The sequence below is a fragment of the Annulohypoxylon maeteangense genome (assembly GCF_022496945.1).
Source record: "Annulohypoxylon maeteangense strain CBS 123835 unplaced genomic scaffold GGS22scaffold_6, whole genome shotgun sequence".
Lineage (NCBI taxonomy): Eukaryota > Fungi > Ascomycota > Sordariomycetes > Xylariales > Hypoxylaceae > Annulohypoxylon > Annulohypoxylon maeteangense.
This window is the reverse complement of record NW_025953253.1, coordinates 1,300,060-1,320,048: the sequence shown is the minus strand read 5'-3', so window position 1 is coordinate 1,320,048 and position 19,989 is coordinate 1,300,060. Positions and strand designations below refer to the sequence as shown.

The window sequence follows — 19,989 nt, the reverse complement described above, 5'->3', positions numbered from 1 at the left end:
TCGACATCTACATATTATGATTCCTACAGATCGATGCATAACACGCAGGATTTACAAAAAAATTATAAGTACGAATTCCTTATAAGTACAATGTAATGCCAATTTTGGTAGACATCAAAGAAAACTCGTATTGATATCTGCATTAGAAGGCACTAATACTAGGAGAAAAGGGGGCGTGAAAGTAGAAAAAGGCTACACAGTTTGCAACTAGTAAAATGGACATCGACTCGCAGAAGATTCAAAGGTAGCTTGGCTATCCCCCTCACCACCTTCGGCTTCTCAGCGGGACGATGTGCCTAGATATGAAAAATCGGGGAACACAAAGGTTGTTTTCTTTTCCCATAGTACCATCGTCCCTTTTCCGAAAATTGGGCATGCAATAATTGTAGGGGATATCAATGCTGCCCGGGTCTTATTCCTGACAAGCTCTTCACCAAACCCTCTGCTTCGCACACCTCATGCACCAACCATTAGCTTTTTTAGGGTTTCATATAACGTCGTCTCGAATGGCCTTAGTTCAGGGGAGTCGGGGACTAGGGGATATCAAACACCCAACGCCACAAGTCCGTACTGCTATCTGGCCGCCGGTATACCAGAAGTAGAGATAGAAAAGATGTCGTTCTAGGGCGTTTAGTTGCCGTCGTTCTCGCCATTCGCCTCGGGCGTTCCCGAGGCTGCGGCGGCTTCTCGTGCCATTCTCGCCTCGATTTCGCGCAATTGCGATTCGCGGGCCAAGAGCTCCTGTCGCTTCTCGTTAATCTCGCGTTGGACCTTGACCTCGATCTCGCGAAGCTTCTCCTCTTCTCGGCGAAGCTGCTCCTCCTTTAGGCGCACAGACTGGGAAGCCAGGTCTTCGGGGTTCATTGACGAGTCACTGTAAACACCACATTAGAATACAAATCATGTCACAAACTTTCCAGGGCCACTTACACTCCAGCACCGCCCTCCACACTCTTAGAAAGCTTCTCAGTACGGTAGTTCTCGTAGAGGAAATCGTGGGTGATTTCCTTTAGATCGGCAAGATGGCTGTGAAGAAGAGCCGATCGAATGGCCAGGAAGTCGGAATGACGAGGGTTGTCGACCTCTACAACACCCCACGGATATTGACGAGCTCGGACTTTGCGGCCGCCAATTTCAAGGACATCCTCGGAGCCTACGATGGCAAAGGGCATGAGGCCTCTAAGCTCGGCGTTCTCCTCAACAGTATCCTCATCGTCCTCCTCGATGTCGTAGGGGAAGTTGTAGACGGGGATTCGGTAGTGCTCGATATCCTCCATCACTAGCTTCTTCGACTCAGCAAGTTCGGCGGGGGTCAATGAATCGGCGCGGCCAATGACAGGGATGACGTTGACACGGGGAGCAAGGCGCTTCATCAGTTCGATGTCGAGTTCACGAAGACTGTTTATACTGTAAGTAGATAGCAAATGTACTAGGCAAAAAACAATACATACCCATGACCGGTAGGTGTGATAAAGTACAGCATCGCATGCACACGGTTGTCCCTGAATCTGGGGTTACGCTTGATACGCGACTCCTCAGCCAAGATGTCATCGTATTGTCTCTCGAGATACCCAACGATCTCCGAAAAGCTGCAGACCCAAAAATATTAGTAATCGTGACAACGACCGCGACAAGTATTAGACCTTACCTTGCTTCATTGTCGATCTGGTCACCGAAACCAGGGGTGTCGACGATGGTCAAGGAGATACGAGTACCCTCCTCATCCAATTCGAGCTCTAAAAGGGGTAATTAGAATCAATCGTCATCCTCGAGCTGATTGGTGGACTAACCAACGGTGATAGGCTTAATCTTAACGCCATCCTCAACGTGGGCAGCGGTGGCATCGTCGGATTCCTTATGGTTCAAGACGCTCTTGCTGCAGAGGGTGTTTACGAAAGTTGTTCTGCCTAGATGACGAGAGCAAATATTAGCAACCGAATTGATAACTACGTAGGCGATCGAGTATCTGTCGCTCGGGCGGCAATGGTACGTCGAACGCGTCGAGATGTTGGAAAGGGAGGTATACCTGTTCCCGAAGCACCGCAGACCATCAAGCAGAACTGAATTCCCTTCTTCACGTTCTTCTTCCGGCGCATCATCTTCTGTGAACGCATCATGACCGATTAGTAGCTGTACTGATAAACAGTATACGATGAATTGGGATAGGAGTTAGACGCGAGTCTGTAGAGGTAGGATACAGATGCAGGTAGGTAGCAATAATCGATGCAAATTTGGAATGAGTAGCAGTGTGTAGCAGTTGGACAAGGCGTGATAGGGGACTGTGTGCTCACCGCTGGGGACGACATATTAGGCTAAGACTTTGGGTTTCCAATGGGCTGACGAGTTCCGCTAGTAGAGAATTGAAATTAACAATGATTGACAATTGAACAGGACTCGTCAAAAAGCGAAACGGATCTTCGTAAATGGGGTATCTCAAAACGGTGGATTGTGAAAGGGGCGGATCACAACTGGGAAATGTTGATGAAAGGTAGAAACCGAAAAGATTTGAAAAGTTGTTCGGGTCTCGCTTTACACCACCGACCAAAGTAGCTGTTGATGGTTCCAGTTCTCTCCTTCCCTGAAGTCTCCTCTCCAAAAAAGTGCAATTTCAACAGCACAAAATAAGTTGCCGTTGACGGGGACTAGACAGGGGGCATGGGGCCACTAGAAAGGCACCAAATCTGAGCACGGATCACCTTGGTACTCCCAAATTCAGGGGCTCAGGCTTGATAGCAACTGTACTTTACCTAGATTTGTGCCTAGCAGCTACAAAAAACTAATAACTATTGTACCTGGGTACAACGATTTAATTGGACAAGGTAGGGTTGTCCTAGGTTGGCCCAGTTGCAGCTTCCCCGTGTCAAATTAACACGAGGCTGGAAGATGTTAAAAGGGTAAGAACCTTAGAGACTAGGGGGGGTTACCAACTGGTATCCAACCGTAACTGCTCTATCATTTTTTGTACATTACAATGTACTTATGTACATATATACTGCAAACCACGCGGCTACGGTACCGGGGACATGCGGATATCCATCGATAGTAAGAATTTGGAAGTCGAGACCGGCACGGCACTTAGTAACACAGCCACAGCCCTGGAGTACCTATCTTCATGGATGTTAGATTGAAACATTACGCCACTAGTAAACTGCGGGTGAAGGCTCACCTACTGTAACTTCAGGAGTCACCTACTTTAGAGCTTGCCCAGTGCCCACGGTCTGGTAGCTCTTCCCCAAAACGGTAGGCTGGATCTAACAAGGTTATCTCATATGTGTGTGTGGCTCTTGGTCCGTGCACGACATCTTAGAATCTCCATACCACCTCACGTATCCATTCGAAGTACCCGTGGACCTCTCACGTGTACTGTACCTGCGCAACATATTACATTCATCCCGTCCAATCTTCAGTAAAAGCCAAGTCGTGATAGCTAACATCTTCACTTCTACAACTATCGTATTTCTTCTCTCCGAACTTCTTTACATCTTCTTTTTATTTGATACTTACTCCGATTTTATCGTATCGTTCGTTTTATCGGCTCCGGTCATTTGCGGCGGCTCTGAGGCACTGTAAAGCTTAGACTGGTTAGCGCTTATCATTACGCTCTCTCCAGTGGACTTCATATCATAGGTTCATTTAAGTCATCCAAGACGGGGAGCTTCACGAATGTGCAATACAGCTATGATCTGGGGCACCGAGACATTTCTCGAACTATCTGGTTCCCTTTGATGCTTCGCATCTTCGATTCCTTCATTTCATCGGCCGTGGTCTTTACTCTTTATTTAACATCTTATACCTCTTACCTCTACTATCACTGCAGCCTTAATACATAGTCATCATGAATACTCGGCCGGTTATAGAAAGCCCTCCTGAGCATGCTGCTCTATCTGTTACCTTCAACAGTGACGCGAGTCGATTTGTTGTTGGGCTAGATTCGGGATTTTGCAGTATGATCCCTCTTAGCTATGATCTGTTCATATTTCCGACTTATACCAATATTGTCCTGATGCTTACACGCTTTTTATAGTCTTCCTTTCAAACTCATCTCAAATACAAACCGCAAGAGGTAAGGTGATCCTCATCCTTTCACGGAAGATGAACCCTAATAATCTGTAGTTTTCAATGCGGGCCTTGGTCTTGTCCAGATGATGGGAAATGCCAATTATCTTGCTCTTGTCGGTGGCGGTCGTTCACCCAAGTTCCCACAGAACAAAGTCATAGTATGGGACGATAGCAAGGGCAAAATAGCTCTAGAGCTAGCTACCTTGACCGCTGTTCGCGGAGTTCAGATCTCCAAGTCAAGAATTGCTGTTGTCTTACAGAACTGCGTACGAGTTTACGCTTTCCAAAAGCCACCATTGCCATTAGCTAGATATGAGACGGCAGACAACTTCCTTGGTCTCTGCTGTCTCACAGAGAAGTATTTGGTTTTCCCTGGTAGGACGCCTGGTCAAGTCCAGGTTGTGCAACTGGCGACAGACAGTGTTAGCATCATCCCTGCGCATTCTTCGAGTTTGAGAGCGTTGCAGCTCAGTGCAGATGGGGAGTTACTCGCTACAGCAAGCGAAAAGGTATGAGAACTCAATTATCTATAATGTATCATGTGCTGACTATATATAGGGTACCATCATTCGCATCTTCTCCACGAGTAGCTGTGCGAAGCTTGCAGAACGACGGCGGGGTAGCGAGTTCGCTACCATATACTCATTACGCTTTAGCCCATCAGGAAACATGCTTGCTTGCACCTCGGATAAGGGGAGCCTACATATCTTCGATGTTCCTAACCCGCGCAAAGGTAGGCCTAGCTCGCCGGCCCCGAGCATTGGTGGAGGTAGCTCAAATGCCGAGGCCACGAACAAATGGGGATTCCTAAGCAATATTCCATTTGGACCCTTTTCCGACGTTTATTCTTTTACTTCGGCTGCCTTTGAAACTGGCGAAGAGCCCCTTCTACCTAGCCCAGCAAGAGCAGTGGAAAGGGGTGATAACACAGTCCTAGGCACTAGTAGGCCAATGAAAGGTGTCATTGGATGGATAGACGAGACTTCTCTCGCCGTCGTCGGCGCTGGCCAGGATGCACGATGGGAGAAGTTCGTGCTGAGAGAGGAGGAGGGTCGTACCGTGGTCGTCAGGGAAGGCTGGAAGAGATACTTGGGGAATTAGGATGAGCTCAAGGAACATTACGAGAACCACCCCGATACTAAAGTCCCTTTATTTTTAAGGGGCCCGCCACATCGAACCGGGTGATATTGGTTTAAAAGCCGGGCTAGGCATGGGAAATCAGCACGGAGTAACAGGACTCGTGGGGTTTGGCGTTTATATGGTCGGGGAGGGCGTCTTAAATCACATTGCACTAGGATATGTGCGGCGAGGTCATCTCAAGTAAACAGCGTTGACTTTAAATGGGGGTATCTTTATTAGCGATTAGGCAGTTTTCATCAATCTCTATATGACCGTGGAGATCTGCTCCTGCTTCTCCGTCTGCTTTTGCGATCTCTGTCCCTGTCCCTATTTTTCTCTCTATCTTCGTCATCGTTATAGCGAGAGCGCTTGCTATGTCTGTCTCTATCATCTCGATCTCTTCGATGTTCTTTGTCGCGATGTCGATCACGATTGTCGTCCCCTCTCCTTCGTTCGCGATCTGTAGAATTGTCTCTTCGTCTCGGAGGAGTTTCGTCTCGTTCTCGACTACCCCTATCTTTTGCAACGGGAGTCCTATCCCTTCTCGGCCTTCTGTGATGATCGCGCTCCTCGCTGTACCTATCCCTATCATCCCTCTTAGAACGATGACTGTGATGATGCCGATGCTTCTCTTTCTTCTCCTTCCTTTCTTTCCGTTCTCCCTCTTTCCTTAACGCGCGTTCGACTTCTTTCTTCTTCTCCTCGATTAAAAAGCCCTTCATTGGATCATCCTCATCATGCTCCTCGAGCAACTTTGCCAACTCCCTCTCCTCCTTAATCATCGGTCGCCTCTCTTCCTCCTCCTCGCTACTCTCTTGCATCTCTACATCTTCCCCTTTCTCTGCTTTTTCACGTCTGACGATATCCTCCCACGAAATTTTGAACTCCTCCGGGTCCTCGTCGTCGCGGGCTTTGTACCGCGCGTGGTCGACTCTCACAAGCCGCCCGCTGATCTCAGCACCGCCTAAGTTGTCTACAGCTAGATCCGTGCTGCGCTGATCTTCATACTTGAGCCAGCCGAACCCCTTGCTCTTCCCTGTCTCCTTGTCGCGCGCTAGCTTCAGGAACACGGGCTCCCCAAACTGAGAGAATATGGTAATGATGTCGCCCTCCGACAGCTCGTACGGCAGTCCGCCGAAGTTGACGAAGGCGGTGTCGCGATAGTCGGTGTGCCAGGAGGCTTCTGGTGGTCTGAGTTTGTTTGTTAGCTAGTGGAATAGGTTTTAAGGGAAGAGGGAGGTTGGCTTACACTCCGTTTTCGATCTCGCGCTTGTTGAGCGCTTGGATAGCGCGTATCTGATTCATTGTGCTGTATCTTCAGAAGCTCATACAATTATCGGGAGTTCGAGTACCAAAATTGAGGAATTTGGAGGATTATAAACATATAGGACGCAGCTTGGGAAGGCTACTGTAAATTGGTAAAAATGTTAAGAGCTTAGCTGCAAGGCTGAATTATGACGGTATTGTTTTTTTTCGGACGGGATATCCGAATGTACCTGTAGCTGTAAATAAGTACCTGTACCTGACAAGTGCCGCCCCGCGGACCCCTGTGCTGGGGAAACGTCGGACCGTCAGGACCTGGCAGAAGATCCACTAAATCCCGGTAAGCCAGCACCTTAATCAAATGCTCTCAGGTGGAAGCTTCAAGGGGAATAAAAGTGATGGATGTTTTTCATGTTGAAAGAAAGAATGATCGGTGAAACGATTTCACTTTTTTAATTCTTTATCTGTTTCTTAAACCACCCCACCTAAATTTTGTCATCGTGTCTTGAGTTGTCTTATTTCGTTAAAATAAAAAAGAGAGGGTGGAAATTAAATTTTCCCAATCTTAGATCGATCGTCATTCTCAACGCGTTTCAATTACATAGGCGAATATTAATAGGTGAAAGTCAACTCTTAAGACGCGCTCTAAGGGTCTGACCATAATCGCATCACCGATTACGCCGAGACCTTTCTGCTTTCTGGGCGCATTCAACTATTCCCCAATGCTACCAATCGACCGAAATCAAACATGACGGCCAATTCGAACCGGTTCTCGACCTATACAAGTACCTCCGTCGGTACCGGTACCGGTTCGGAGGGAAAGAAGGATGATCAAAAGAAGGACATGTGGAGTTCTATGCTCGACTCCGTCGCTAGCGGAAAGAGATTACCAGAGAAGAACTTGTTGGTTCTAGGTATGGTAGACTATATGAATTACGTATCTTGAATCGCAGGATACCGGCGACTGACACGACATATCAGGCGGTTCTGTAGATTCGCAACGAGACTTCCTCGAAGCCCTGTCGAGCAACGATACACGAAAGAATATCGACCGGAACAATCAGAAGATCCCACCAATCGCCAATAGCTTCGCACTTGGTTATACATATTATAATGTCTTGGACGCAGACCAAGAAGGTTAGTCGACGAAGTCCGAAGTCTCCTTTGGCGAACGACTTCAGCGCTGACCAAGACCAGACATCCTAGCACGAATATCTCTCTACCTACTTACAAGCCCGGCGCCTTCTTTCACTTCGCTCATCCAACCGCTCTTGACTCCCCAATCGATCCCCAACACCTTAATAGTAATACTACTCGACTGGTCGCAACCCTGGTTATGGATGCGACAACTGCGGGAGTGGCTGCTGCTGCTGCGAACAGTCATCATGTCTCTAAGCCCCGAATGTAAAGAGACTATGGAAGAGGCTATGAACAACTGGAGAGACCGCGGACGTACGGGCGGGTCCGTTAACTTGGACGGCACAGGTGCGGTTGCTACAGAGGGAGATGTCGCGCTACCCCTTGGACCAGGAGAGTGGGAAGACGGACTTGGTCTGCCACTATGCGTCGTCTGTCAAAACGTGAGTGGTTTTGATCCAATCTACATACTGGGTATACTGACAGCGATATCATAGTCCGAGAGAATAGACTACTTAGAGAAAACCCAAGGATGGAAGGAAGAGAAGTTCGACCTCGTTCTCCAGTATCTCAGAACTGTCTTACTAAGACGTATGGCCCCCAATACACAACCCAGGATCAGATCCCTCGCTGACAAATTTTAGATGGAGCCTCTCTTATCTACACGACACCGTCGATGGCATCGCCTCTACAGACGCTTGTTCACGCCAGTCTCGGAATTCATTCGCTACTAAAGCGCACCCCCTTAAAAACCAACGTCATCGACCGAGACAAGATTGTGGTGCCTCCAAACTGGGACTCCTGGGGCAAGATCCGAGTGTTGCGAGATGGGTTTGATGTGGAGCAAGTTAGCGAGGGCTGGGTAATAGATCTTGACCAACCTTTCCCCATGCCTAGGAGCGACAGCACAAGTGACGCCGCCCACCAAGCAAATGGTGAAATAAATGGCGTCGACGAACCCGAAGGATCAGCGGTGGTATTATACGAAGAGCAGGTTCAAGACACAAGCCTAGATACCCTACAACTAGCCCAGGGAAATAAGGACACTAGCAGGTTGGAGATACCATCAGTCGATACACAAGCTTTCCTCGCGAACCAGTTAGAACGACTCGAACAGGTAAAGAAGGCAGACGAGAAAGCTGGCAAGGACAATTCTTTCGCGCAAAGTACAACCGACGACATGATTAGCGATCACATTGGCCCAGTACAATTCAACATGGGAGGCATCCAAGTTGATGCTGACGATATGGTACAACGCCTCAAGGTAAGCCAACAATATTTATTCCCCGGACATCGAACAAGACTACGAACAAGACTAACTTGTCAATAGGATCGTCAGGCCTACGGACATTCCCCTGAACCTCACTTGGATGACGAATCTCAACTCGAGGAAGGATCGGCCCCGGTTGATACAGATACACTTGCCAAATTCTTCGGCAACTTGATGAACAGAAAACCTACAACCCCGGGTCCCGTGACTAAGGCATGATAGAAGTATGTACATATGAGACGCGTACATGGCGACCAACACTCAGGAGAAATAAACTTGCCCGTACAAGCGGACGGCTAAACCCGAAATCAAACGGGACACTCCAAACACACATCCGGTCCAACCATACCACGCATTACGATCCACAGTCGATTCAGTTCACGATGACGGATCAGAGTTCTTTTCAATTTGTACAACTACCTACGGATGCAGGAACCATACCACATCGGCATCAGGGAGAAGGAAAGGGGGTTTTTACCACGTATCAAGGGAGAGGGGTTTTTTTCCGGCGAAGGTTGAGAAGACAAAAAATAAGAGAGCCTCGCATTAGCACGTACTCGGAGTTATTGGCCGTTTCCGCCTCCTTCGTACTTCGTCTTTCTGTGTACTTATGTTGGACTTTTGGAGAAAGGATGGGGATGGGGAGGAGGTAGTGGTGGTGATGGTGATGGTGAAAGATGGGAGATGGAGAAGGCGAGCCCTGCGTCTATGGTTCGAGACTGTAGAATAGATACCCCTTGCAATAAATGATATGAAGAGAAAAATACCTAATCAAAGCTATACGCATGTTTTGTCAAGGTCATGATGTCGGTTTTATCCGAGGGCAGGTCGTGTGTGATGAGACGCTGTTGGTTACCTCGTAGACTTTATCCCAAACATCAAATTACGGCCAAGGAAAGCCAAATGCTATATTTTACATTCACAACCTATTCACAATATCATAAGCAAACATACCTGGTATCAAAGCCAATATTCCGCAAATTTAAATCAATTCATTCATTTAACATCATCTACCTATGCAACCATGCAATGCAAATAAACACATCCCACATCCCACCCACCACACACGTTTTAAAAAACATTCACCCCCTAAACCGTGTACCATAGACGCCCCCTGGTATCTTTCACGATCCGATAATAAATCCTTAGTAGTACCTCATAGAAAGAAGGGAAAATGCGTTAGTTCGTGTAATTCCAGCCGTTTCGTCAACATGGCCCTTGTAATCCGCTTGGAAAGTCAGTTTTGGGGGATACAAACACCAGATTCCTCTCCGTATCAAGACACATACAAGTATTTCCAGTAATCGTTGTAGGGCTCGCCGCTTCCCTTTAGGATTCCCATTTGATTCCGCCAATATAACCATGTCGATGCTTGTTAATAATGATCCCCACCCTGATATAAGTATACTCATTGCCCTAACAATTCTCAATATGCTCCAGAATACTAGCCGCGGGAAAAGGGGGAATGGCCTAGATCCTGCTTCGCGAGCTCATCACTATCCAATCTGCGATATGTCCCATCCGATGACTTTGCGTAGAACCCAGGTTCTTGGGGGAGTGTGGCGGTCTTCGCATCCCGTTTAGCCAACCATGAATCAGCCTTTCCTGGGATGTGATGGCGGAGCGTGCATAAGGCGGCACGAGGTGCCTTATGGAATATTGCCAATTGTGCAGGGTCATGCTTCTCTCCGACTGCGAGCCAGTGTTCGCCACCCAATTTCCAAGGGATGATTCCGCATAAGAGGCCAGGAAACAAGTTAGGATGTTCCAGCATCTCGACGCCGAAAGCATTGACACTCTCTTTCGCTAAGTACGTGTACTTGTTATCGCCCAACAACCCCCCTAGTCTAAACAGGTTAGAGACGGATACCGCGTTAACCGATGGTTGTGAGGTGTCCATGGCATCTTTGATACGGAGTAGCGTGTACGGTGCACCCAGAACCGTAGAGTAGAAGGCTCCGCACCTAGCGTTTGCCATCGTAGGTGCAGGTGTAGGGCTGTCATAGAAAAGTTTGATCTGGAGCGCCTGTAACTCGTCCGCCCACTCAAGCCATGATTCATCTGCAGTACCTTCGTAAAGCTCTATAAGGCCCTCGATCAATAGAGCATAGTCCTCGGCAAATGCCTCAATATCTGTGCGGCCATCGGAGTAAACTCGATAGAGAATTTTCTTGTCGTTATCCCAAAGCTCATTTTTCACGAATAAGGCCGCCTTTTTCGCTATCTCCAAGTACTTCTCTCCTCGTTGATTCATGCCGGCATTCGTGTGAAGGAAAGCAAGGGCTAGTCGGGTCAAACCAGCAATAGCCATGCCATTATAGGCAGTGACAATCTTGGTGTCAATATCAGGCTGAACACGTTCCTTTTGTCGATGTGAGCGTAGTTTTGCCTTTGCGGCCTCGATTCGTTGGTTCACCTCCCACTCCGAAATTCCCAACTGCTGACTCAATCTCGCGGAGTTCTTAACTACCTGGAGAACGTTCTGGTTGAGGAAATCGTCGTTAGGGTCATTATTAGGATCGACGTTGCCATGTTCTTGTACATTCCAATAAGTGGCAGCAGTCTCGCTCTCATGCACATCGCCAACGATTCCATCAAATTCCTTTCTTGTCCACAGATAGTATGCTCCATTACGCATTACTTTGTCACCCTTTCGGTTGAAGGAATCTGCTGCTTCGCTAGTGAAGAATCCACCCTTCGGTGATAGCATTCTATCACTGATGAGATAATCGGCGATCTCGGTTACGACGTCAGCAAACTCATCGCGCCAAGTACCTCCAGAAAGGAGCCAGGCGTCCAAGAAAAGTCCGAGCAGCAAGACGTTATCTATCAGCATTTTCTCGAATGCTGGTAAGGACCAATCCCTCGTGATCGAGTATCGGTGGAAACCACCTCCAATATGGTCATGAACAGCACCATTAGCGATTCGTCGTAGAGTATGCAGGCCCATTCCACTGATGTAACTACAATCATTGGGGCCGACTACATCCTGCACAACTTTCGGAAACCGGGTTGCTCTCAGGAGCAAGGACAGCTTTGCCGAAGTCGGGAACTTATCCTCCAGGCCAAAACCACCACACATGGGATCGAAGGTTCTTGTGATTCGTTCGTACGCTTCTTCGATCTGATCTAAGTCGACCTCACCAAAGACTTCACGAGAATAATCCACAGCTCCAACAGCAGCTCCTCCTTGAGTAGACGAGGCGGGGGCATGCAAGAAATCACTCCCTGCATGGTTCAGGGTGCCTTCAGCGGAAATATGACTCAGCTCAACTACCATCTTCTTGGCTTCATCGCGAACACGACACTCTTCATCTAGCCAGGATGCGAGAACTTTCTTAATAACCACGACCCAATCAAGAGGCTTTTCGACTCCATCATTCTCCACCGCAATATCATCTTGGACGCCAGGTGCCGCCCAATAAGTTCCACTGAAAACCGGCTCCAACTCTGGGGTAAGGAAAACGTTCAATGGCCAGCCTCCACTGCCACTAAGGGATTGGTTATAGCTCATATAGATGCTATCGATATCCGGTCGCTCTTCGCGATCGATAAGAATGGGTACAAAATGCTCGTTGAGTAGGGACGCGACCTTTGGATTGGAGAAAGACTCTTGCCTCGTCAGATAGCAGTCTGGATGGAAATCAGCATTACTAAACTATACATATATCACGACTTTAGTATCGCAGGGGTAGGGCAGTAGCCACATACGGTGAGAAGCGAGGAAGCCGATGCTGAGGAATATCAGCTTGTTCTCCTTCTTGGCACGACTAACTGCATCGTCGTCCAGCAGTTGCCATGCTACCAGGCTATCGGCATTTGCTCGTACGTACGGGCTCTTGCTTTCCAGAGCACGGTTTTTGAGCGGTTTGGTCTCAGTAAGCTTTGGTTGTTCTGTTGCCGAAAGAACGGTGGTATCACTTGACTTGTTCTCGGAAGCGGATAGTTGAGCTCCAGCCTGACCAGGCTGTTGGAGCTGTGCTGACATCATATTTTCGGTTGAGTAAGAGAATAGCGCGAGAGGTGGTGGTTTGAGTCAATGTGGATAAGATGTTGACGGTGGCTTTTCTGGATACCTGTTTGACCTGTTTTCCTCCTATAGCCAGTGTTCGCAATGTAAGTCGTTTCTACCTGCTGTGCCATGCGCCGAATCACCAGCTCTGACGAGCTTACGATGCACCTGTGGGAATACGACAGTAGGGCTTGCGCGAAGGTACTAGGTAATGTCAGGCTGACGATAATCCTTCCTAGCGGGTCTTCCCGAAAACGCAATCCAAATGCCGATAGACCAATGTATGTCTTACCGAGCGAATACAAGGTTGGGTACAATTGGGAATACAAGAAAGAAGGGATGTCTTATGTGTGAGAAGTTAGAACATTGAAGCTTGGAAGAAAATGAAAGAAGGATGTGAGGGAAATGACGGATGAGAGCTCTAGCATTTTGGTATGATGACCCGAAAAACCCCACCACGAATTCTTTAAGCTACTTCCAAGGTTCGTACCAGGTGCCTACCTGGTCTCTGGCTCTGGTCGCTGGTCGCTGGTCGCTGGTCGACGCTGCCTAGACTTTTCGCTACAGCACATGCATGATGCAAGTAGGCAGGTGGGTACCGGTGTACATGTGTACCTACAGCGTACACACAAATATTGGAGATCGCGACGTGGGGTAACTCGCATAGCCTTTGTCCACTTGGAGTAGCAGCAGCAAGCCACATCCGAGAAAAAACTCTATTTATTACCGGTATGCCTTAATTACCACCATCTGAGATTTGTGAGATATGACAGAATTTAGTCACACTCCCATTTGTTTTTTCAATGTCCTACGCAGCTACGGTACCTTTCAATCCCGTCCGGGTAATCCGTAAAAATGAGGGGCCATCCCGGTCTACCATTATCATACCTACAGTCTAATAATAATTAAAACTACACTGCAAGAAAATACAAGAATAATAACAGTAATAAGTCTACCAGATCTACCCCTTTTCCACACCTACTAGGTACCTACCCAATATGTATACACCTCTAAATATCACCCAAATACATCCCCCACATTGTCGCAAACCCCCATCCAAACCCTACGAAGTCGTAGCCGGAACCTCAACAGCAACCTGATCAAGCCAAACCTCATTCCTAACCGCCCCCGCCCCCAGCACAAACGAGAACACAAACTGCAACATCCTATCACCGTCCTCCAGATTATACGGGACCTCGACCTTAGTCCACTCCGCCAACTCCGTCGTGGCATTAACGCGGTGCGCAACGGCCTCGTTGGCCAACAGCTCGAGGAAGGAGTCCTCGTGCGCGGTGTCGAAGCGCGTCCAGAATGACACCGTCCAGTTGACCCCTGGGGGCGGCAGCATGATGAGCGGGCTTGCGAGACGGAGGTTTGAGCGTAGGTCGTCTGTTTGCATGTTCCGCGCCATGGTGACGTGGAAGGCGCTGCAGGAATTGGAGGCCCCCGGCGTGGATATGTCGTAGCTGGTTGACATTAGGTCGATGAGGTCCACGCTCCAGGGCGAGAGCCCGTTTTCGAAGCCCCCGTTTTCGATTGCGCTGTTGCTGGATGTTCTTACGCAGGATGACTGCGATGGGTCTGGGGATGTGGATGTTGGGTGGGATGGTGGGAATGGTACGTCGGACTCGGCGTTTGATTGTGAGTCTGATGTCGGGCTTTGTGTCGGTAATGTTATGGATTCACTGAGTATGCTGCTTTGCGCTGAAAGCGATGATGCACTCAGAGTAGACATAGAGAGGTCTTCACCTGAAGAGAGTGAAGCGGTAATGGACGCTGTCGAGTTGCCGTATTGGTAAGATCCGCTGGGGTCACATGACTCGGTCTCTGTTGGTATCGGCGTCGGTGTCGGTGTATCGATACACGTATCGGTTGAAAGAGATCCGCTTCCGGTGGTAAGTCCGGTAGAAGTCGAATTGGGAAAAGGGGCCGAGGAAGTCGAGAAGGCCCCAAACGATGTCGTCAAATTACCATCAGTCGTAATTGCGGATGAAGCCGTAAACACCGATGACCCCGTACCGGTAATCCCCGTACTAGTAGTTAAAGTTACCCATGAGGTACATGTCGTGTTCGTCCAACGTGCCGAACTACTTGGAGATGGCAATATCGAGCTGCTAGCCTGGCTATAACTGTTTGACGCGAATGTTGACAGTGGAATCGAGGACGATCCTCCAGACAGCCACGAGCTTGTGGGTGTGGGAGTAGTGGAAACATTCGCCGATGTCGAACTAAAATTGCCAGAAATTGAAGAGGTAACGGTCGCCGACGTTGAACTTAAATTGCCAGAAATTGAAGAGGCAATGGTAGTCGACGTCGAACTTAAATTGCTAGAAATTGAAGAGGTAATGGTCTCCGTCGCTGTCGACGTGGTTATATTAAAGGCTGTAGTAGAAAGGGTAGATGTTACATTCTCTGTGCTGAATATTGAGCTTGTTGATCCTATATCACTAGTGCTTGTGCTATTGACTGTGAAAGAAGACAAGGTAGGCAAAACCGAAGAGCTCGATTCAAAGATGCTTGAAGTCGTCGAGTTGGATGTGGGTGTGGCTGACGTAGATACATTACTGGCTGATGCACTTGGTCCGTTTGTTGATTGGGCAGTACCTCCTGACGTTGTGGTTAAAGTAGAGGTTGTAATTAGGGTCGATATCTCACTGGTTGAAAAGTTTGAGCTAGTGAACGTAGTTGGTACCGATACATTGCTGATAGAGATCGTCGAGCTGACAGCCGTGGTAGTAACTGATATAAAACTAGTCGAAAATGTCGAGTTAGGCAAAGGAGTAGGGCAAGCAGGGCCACATGAGCAAGCCGAAAGATAGAGTCTCCTATTAGTATTACCACACTATAGTAACGGAAATTAGTAAGTTTTTCGCATAGGACACGTACAAACCATGGTAAGTTAAACAGTCTCTGTCATAACTCTATGGGTGACTTGAATTTGGGGAATATCTTAAGGGGCATTTTGATATTGTACTCACAGCGGAAGTTGCTTGTGTTGGATAGTCCGTTGCGCCGTAGTGTCCCACAGTCGAGCAGTAATTCAATGCTTCTGAGATAGAAAGAGGAGAATCGCATGGGAACAGAGCATCATAGCAACTATCATACAGTTAGCCATCTATCCATAAACGAAAAAGTTCCCCTGATAACATACGCATCATGGTTGCAGTTAGATTGTGCGCGTACAGCAAGTATGAACAAGTACAACATCCAGCTGGCTAGCTGACTTGATCTGAGAGCAACCATCTTTAGCTAAATGAGTGACGAGTGTATATGAACAGAATAAAGTATTGAATAGGTATAAAAATGAATGATAGGAGTACTTAGATCTCATCTACGTCGAGGTCTGTATGTGTTATATAGCCTAGAGTCTTCCATATTAGACCTAGGATAACCCCTAATCCATCGTGACTAGATCTTCTTTTGGGATGGCAATATACGACATCAAGAAATTCTTAGACAGTCTCTATTATGTTGGCGATTAAGCTCGTACGATTTCGTCAGTGTTAAGCCCTACCCTCAGTTGGTTTGCCCGGAGAGTGATACAGACACACTTTGCACAACCGTTTCTTATTTAATAGACACAGTATGAAGTTATGCTTCAATGAAATGACTCGATTCGTGACACGATCTCTTCTAGAGAGATGGCGAGAGCTTGTCTCATGAGAATACATAGAACTTGATATAGATGGCCTGTCTTAGTGGTAGAGGAATCGATACCGCGTATATTGCCGAGACATAGAACCTGTAATATTCCTACGACATAAAAATTTTTAAGCGATATTCATTTCTTGACTCTCCTTTCAACCTATGAATCGAATGGAATTGAAATATATATATCTTTATTGTTCGATGACGGAGGCAAATTTATCGTTGCCGCTCAGCCGGAGAAGCTTATGTGATGAGGTTGTCAAGAAAAGGGCCTCCTAAATCTAATAACTCTTGTTCAACAGTTAATCTTACACTTGGCAGTGTGCTACTACACCATGCATGATGAGAGGACCGTGGATCTAAGACAGCTTATTAGCAGTAGTACATCCAGTCATGTCACGTAGCATCTCTTGTCCAAATTCACATGTCGCCTTATTTTCTTGCCGAGTACCCCTTAGAAGCGCACGTTGAAATAAGGACAAGACGTGATTCTGAATAGGTAGGGAGTCTTCCTTCAGGAAATGTTTACTAATCAATGTTAAACTACTGTACTCAATGCCCTATATCGATCTACGTCCGATCTGATAAGTGATATGTTACAATCTAGCTCGAGGTATAAACAGCTACCTTTACAACTACATACCTACCTACATAACACTCAGCTTCCTAAGGTGAATAGTGATGACATATTCTGAGTAATGTCAGCATCTTCTCGCTTCTGCGATCGATAATACCTAATAAGGTATCTGTAGCCGTTCTTGGTAATGTCAAGTCAACACCTCTTCGAAGACCTTCCAAGGTTCTTATCGTGGTCCCAATGTTATCACAACACTATTCAAGATACCTCGACAGCGATCGCTACCTATCTACGGTTCACCTATCGGCATGGTTTCCAACATATAGCATATCCCACAACACCCTCAAAAGCCGGCGCCGGGGTTAATAGACCTTACCTCCGGAACGCAGTTCATACATCAACAGCTTACCAATCCGCGACTCCTCCGGCTCTCCACACCCGACCGGCTCCCCAAGGATCTGTCGACATCTCAACACCAACACCAACACCTACATACATACACGGCACAATCTAGATACCCAGCTTACGTGCACATCTCGGCATCGGGACGCTCCCAGGGGTAACAACACCGAAGGCCATCGAATCTCCTGATGCCCAAGCCCCCGGTACGACTACCCCAATAGACCCCCAGACCTCGGAGTTAGGGAATATACCGTGCCCCAGCCGCTAACGAATTTCCAATCCATAGGGCTACGAATAGGGACGTGAGGAGTCACCCCCCAAAAAGATTAAGAACACCTACCTAGGTAACTAATTAATTAACCAACTAACGTGCTCACCGCGTCCGCAGTCCGCGGCACGGAAACCGCGGGGGGTTCCTCCCCCTTGGCAAGTAACGCGATACATGTCAACGACCCCCGGGCTACAAGACCAAGTTCGCAGCGATACATACCAGATACCACGAAGTACGAAGAGGAAATATCGCTACTTCCACAGCGCAATTGCGATCGCCGAGCGGATAATTCCCTCTCCCTAGATCGCCGTGCCTGGATCCCCCCGATAAACCAGCGCGTCGCCGAGCGCCCCAAGCCCACGTCTAGCCGGTGAGTTTCGACCCGCAAAACGAAACGGCGAAAGGAGCTCTCGCCCCCAAGGAACCCCAGCATTGCAAGGACGAAACGCCAAGGCCCGGGACCCCGTGGACGAAAGTCAGGTAAGGTAGGTGTATGTAAGCAAAGCAAGGCAAGGCAAACGCCCTGGACCCCGTGCGCGCGCACAAACTCCACGGCACTTGAGATATAGCGCGCCTATCTCACGTCCATACATACAGCCGTGACCCATACCCGGGGCCAAGCCTCACATGCGCGGTTCGATCGCGGTCTCGATCTGTGAAGGTTCTGGGTACGTATGTGCACTTAGGTAGGGCGGGGGACCCGCACTGCGCGATTGACGTAGCGGCTTTAGTCTCTGAGCGGTTAGTCATCTCAGGCGAGCCAGGGGGATGGGTTTAGGATGGGGATGCGTGCGCGCTTTTTACATGTCCAATCTCCATACCTACCTACCTACCTAGCAATATCCAGATCCACCATAATTAATAATAACCTAGGTATGTAACCTTCATACATACCTACATACATACACTACATAGCCTTGATGGAACACGGGCAAGGACGAGGCGGGTTTGAGAGATACCGCCTACATTAGGTACGCAGGAATGACAGAATCGGGACAGGATGGACAGGAGCGACGTCTGGGCTATCGAGTGATAGACGTGTTCTAGGCCGTTCGTCGACCGTCCTCGTCGTCGCGATACGAAAACGCGCGCGCGCACGCAATAGAAAAGGTCTGTCTTGGCGGGATGGCATATACCGCCTTGGCCCTCGACCGTAGGGCCAGACCTTTAGGCATTTAGGGCTTTAGGCATGCTGAACGTGCGCTGTTGCGTTGGGAAATGGGTCATTTGTCGTTTGATCAGGTAGGCAAAGCAGCGGTTCGTTCGACACGGTAGATGTATGTGTAGGTACATCGACGGGTAGATTGTAGGTGTAGGTTGTAGTTGCTCGAAGCGTGTTAGTCGACACGGTAGCAGGTGTTTGAACGTGACGTGCGATGTAATGTCTAAGCATTAGTCCTGCCTTAGGTAATTCGAGACCGCCTTTGTCTCTTTTAGGAATTGCAGATTCCAGATTCCAAGCTTTTAGTTTTCTGGTCTAGTATAGCCCCTTTCTAGTTAGTTACCTGTAATTAACTGCTAGATATCCCACATAATGTGTAGTAATATAAACAAATACGTTAAGTTAATTCTTGCTTTTTTTTCAATATTTATATAGAAGTACATAGTTGTGTACTACCACCTACCTAGTATGTACGTGGTATACAGCATCTAGCTTCTTCTGTTCACCTTACCCACAGGGACCAGACCCCTCCCTTAATAATCTTTCATAATCCACGACGCAACGGAGGAAACTCCGGTTGTGCGCTGCAGCACATAAGTTTATTTTCAAGCTTGTTTTGCTTTAAAAATTAAAAACAACTTCGAAAAGCACCCCCCCCCGGACCGGCTCCGCAAGGTGTGGGGAGAGGAAGAAGCCGCGGTCGGTTCCAGTTGGCAGCTCTCCAATGTCGATGATTCCACGTAGCGTGATAGGTCACAGCAGGTCACAATATGCCCAGACAAATAGGGCTGTGCCTCCTAGACGGCGTTACATAAACGCAACCAAGAAACGTCTGGCGGTGGAAAGCGCTACTATCAGTCAGGGACCCGTCGTAAGGGATTCTCGCGGCCCTCGGGAGCCGGCGATAGCACAGAACATCGTTATTTTTGATGAACCGACTCCCTTCTATGACGCCTTAGCTCCAGGGACTTGGCTTAGCTGCTTAGGTAAGTCTTGGCCAGCTCGAGATAGCTTCGAGAGTGGACCGAGCTAGTAGCGCATGCTCGACTCGAGCCGTTTTGCTAACTAA

The 19,989-nt window shown here is 48.1% G+C and overlaps 6 protein-coding genes across 6 annotated transcripts; 2 read left to right on the top strand and 4 right to left on the bottom strand.

Annotated features, from left to right (window-relative positions):
- Positions 1 to 50: 50 nt before the first annotated feature.
- GGS22DRAFT_160414 (Septin-domain-containing protein) lies at positions 51 to 2,333 on the bottom strand. Its single transcript, XM_047960924.1, has 6 exons — positions 2,027 to 2,333; positions 1,791 to 1,907; positions 1,649 to 1,736; positions 1,452 to 1,589; positions 931 to 1,398; positions 51 to 874 (listed from the first exon to the last, which is right to left on the bottom strand). The coding sequence occupies exons 1-6, from the start codon at positions 2,115 to 2,117 to the stop codon at positions 631 to 633; spliced, it is 1,146 nt and encodes a 381-aa protein (XP_047820097.1). The 5' UTR covers positions 2,118 to 2,333; the 3' UTR covers positions 51 to 630.
- A 1,302-nt stretch (positions 2,334 to 3,635) lies between these two features.
- GGS22DRAFT_126659 (WD40 repeat-like protein) lies at positions 3,636 to 5,298 on the top strand. Its single transcript, XM_047958356.1, has 4 exons — positions 3,636 to 3,944; positions 4,025 to 4,063; positions 4,114 to 4,568; positions 4,618 to 5,298. Exons 1-4 carry the CDS (start codon positions 3,836 to 3,838, stop codon positions 5,158 to 5,160), a joined length of 1,146 nt encoding a protein of 381 aa, XP_047820096.1. The 5' UTR covers positions 3,636 to 3,835; the 3' UTR covers positions 5,161 to 5,298.
- Positions 5,298 to 6,603, bottom strand: GGS22DRAFT_126676 (uncharacterized protein). The gene is made up of 2 exons (XM_047958357.1): positions 6,428 to 6,603; positions 5,298 to 6,369 (listed from the first exon to the last, which is right to left on the bottom strand). The coding sequence occupies exons 1-2, from the start codon at positions 6,481 to 6,483 to the stop codon at positions 5,436 to 5,438; spliced, it is 990 nt and encodes a 329-aa protein (XP_047820095.1). The 5' UTR covers positions 6,484 to 6,603; the 3' UTR covers positions 5,298 to 5,435.
- Positions 6,604 to 6,826: 223 nt separating this feature from the next.
- On the top strand, positions 6,827 to 9,608 carry GGS22DRAFT_160410 (putative motor protein). The gene is made up of 6 exons (XM_047960923.1): positions 6,827 to 7,355; positions 7,423 to 7,578; positions 7,639 to 8,021; positions 8,076 to 8,169; positions 8,223 to 8,842; positions 8,909 to 9,608. The coding sequence occupies exons 1-6, from the start codon at positions 7,190 to 7,192 to the stop codon at positions 9,065 to 9,067; spliced, it is 1,578 nt and encodes a 525-aa protein (XP_047820094.1). The 5' UTR covers positions 6,827 to 7,189; the 3' UTR covers positions 9,068 to 9,608.
- Positions 9,609 to 9,822: 214 nt separating this feature from the next.
- Positions 9,823 to 13,312, bottom strand: GGS22DRAFT_160407 (uncharacterized protein). The gene is made up of 3 exons (XM_047960922.1): positions 12,560 to 13,312; positions 10,138 to 12,481; positions 9,823 to 10,076 (listed from the first exon to the last, which is right to left on the bottom strand). Exons 1-2 carry the CDS (start codon positions 12,837 to 12,839, stop codon positions 10,293 to 10,295), a joined length of 2,469 nt encoding a protein of 822 aa, XP_047820093.1. The 5' UTR covers positions 12,840 to 13,312; the 3' UTR covers positions 9,823 to 10,076; positions 10,138 to 10,292.
- Positions 13,313 to 13,713: 401 nt separating this feature from the next.
- On the bottom strand, positions 13,714 to 15,257 carry GGS22DRAFT_160403 (uncharacterized protein). The gene has a single exon (XM_047960921.1). It carries the CDS (start codon positions 14,593 to 14,595, stop codon positions 13,924 to 13,926), a length of 672 nt encoding a protein of 223 aa, XP_047820092.1. The 5' UTR covers positions 14,596 to 15,257; the 3' UTR covers positions 13,714 to 13,923.
- Positions 15,258 to 19,989: the final 4,732 nt, after the last annotated feature.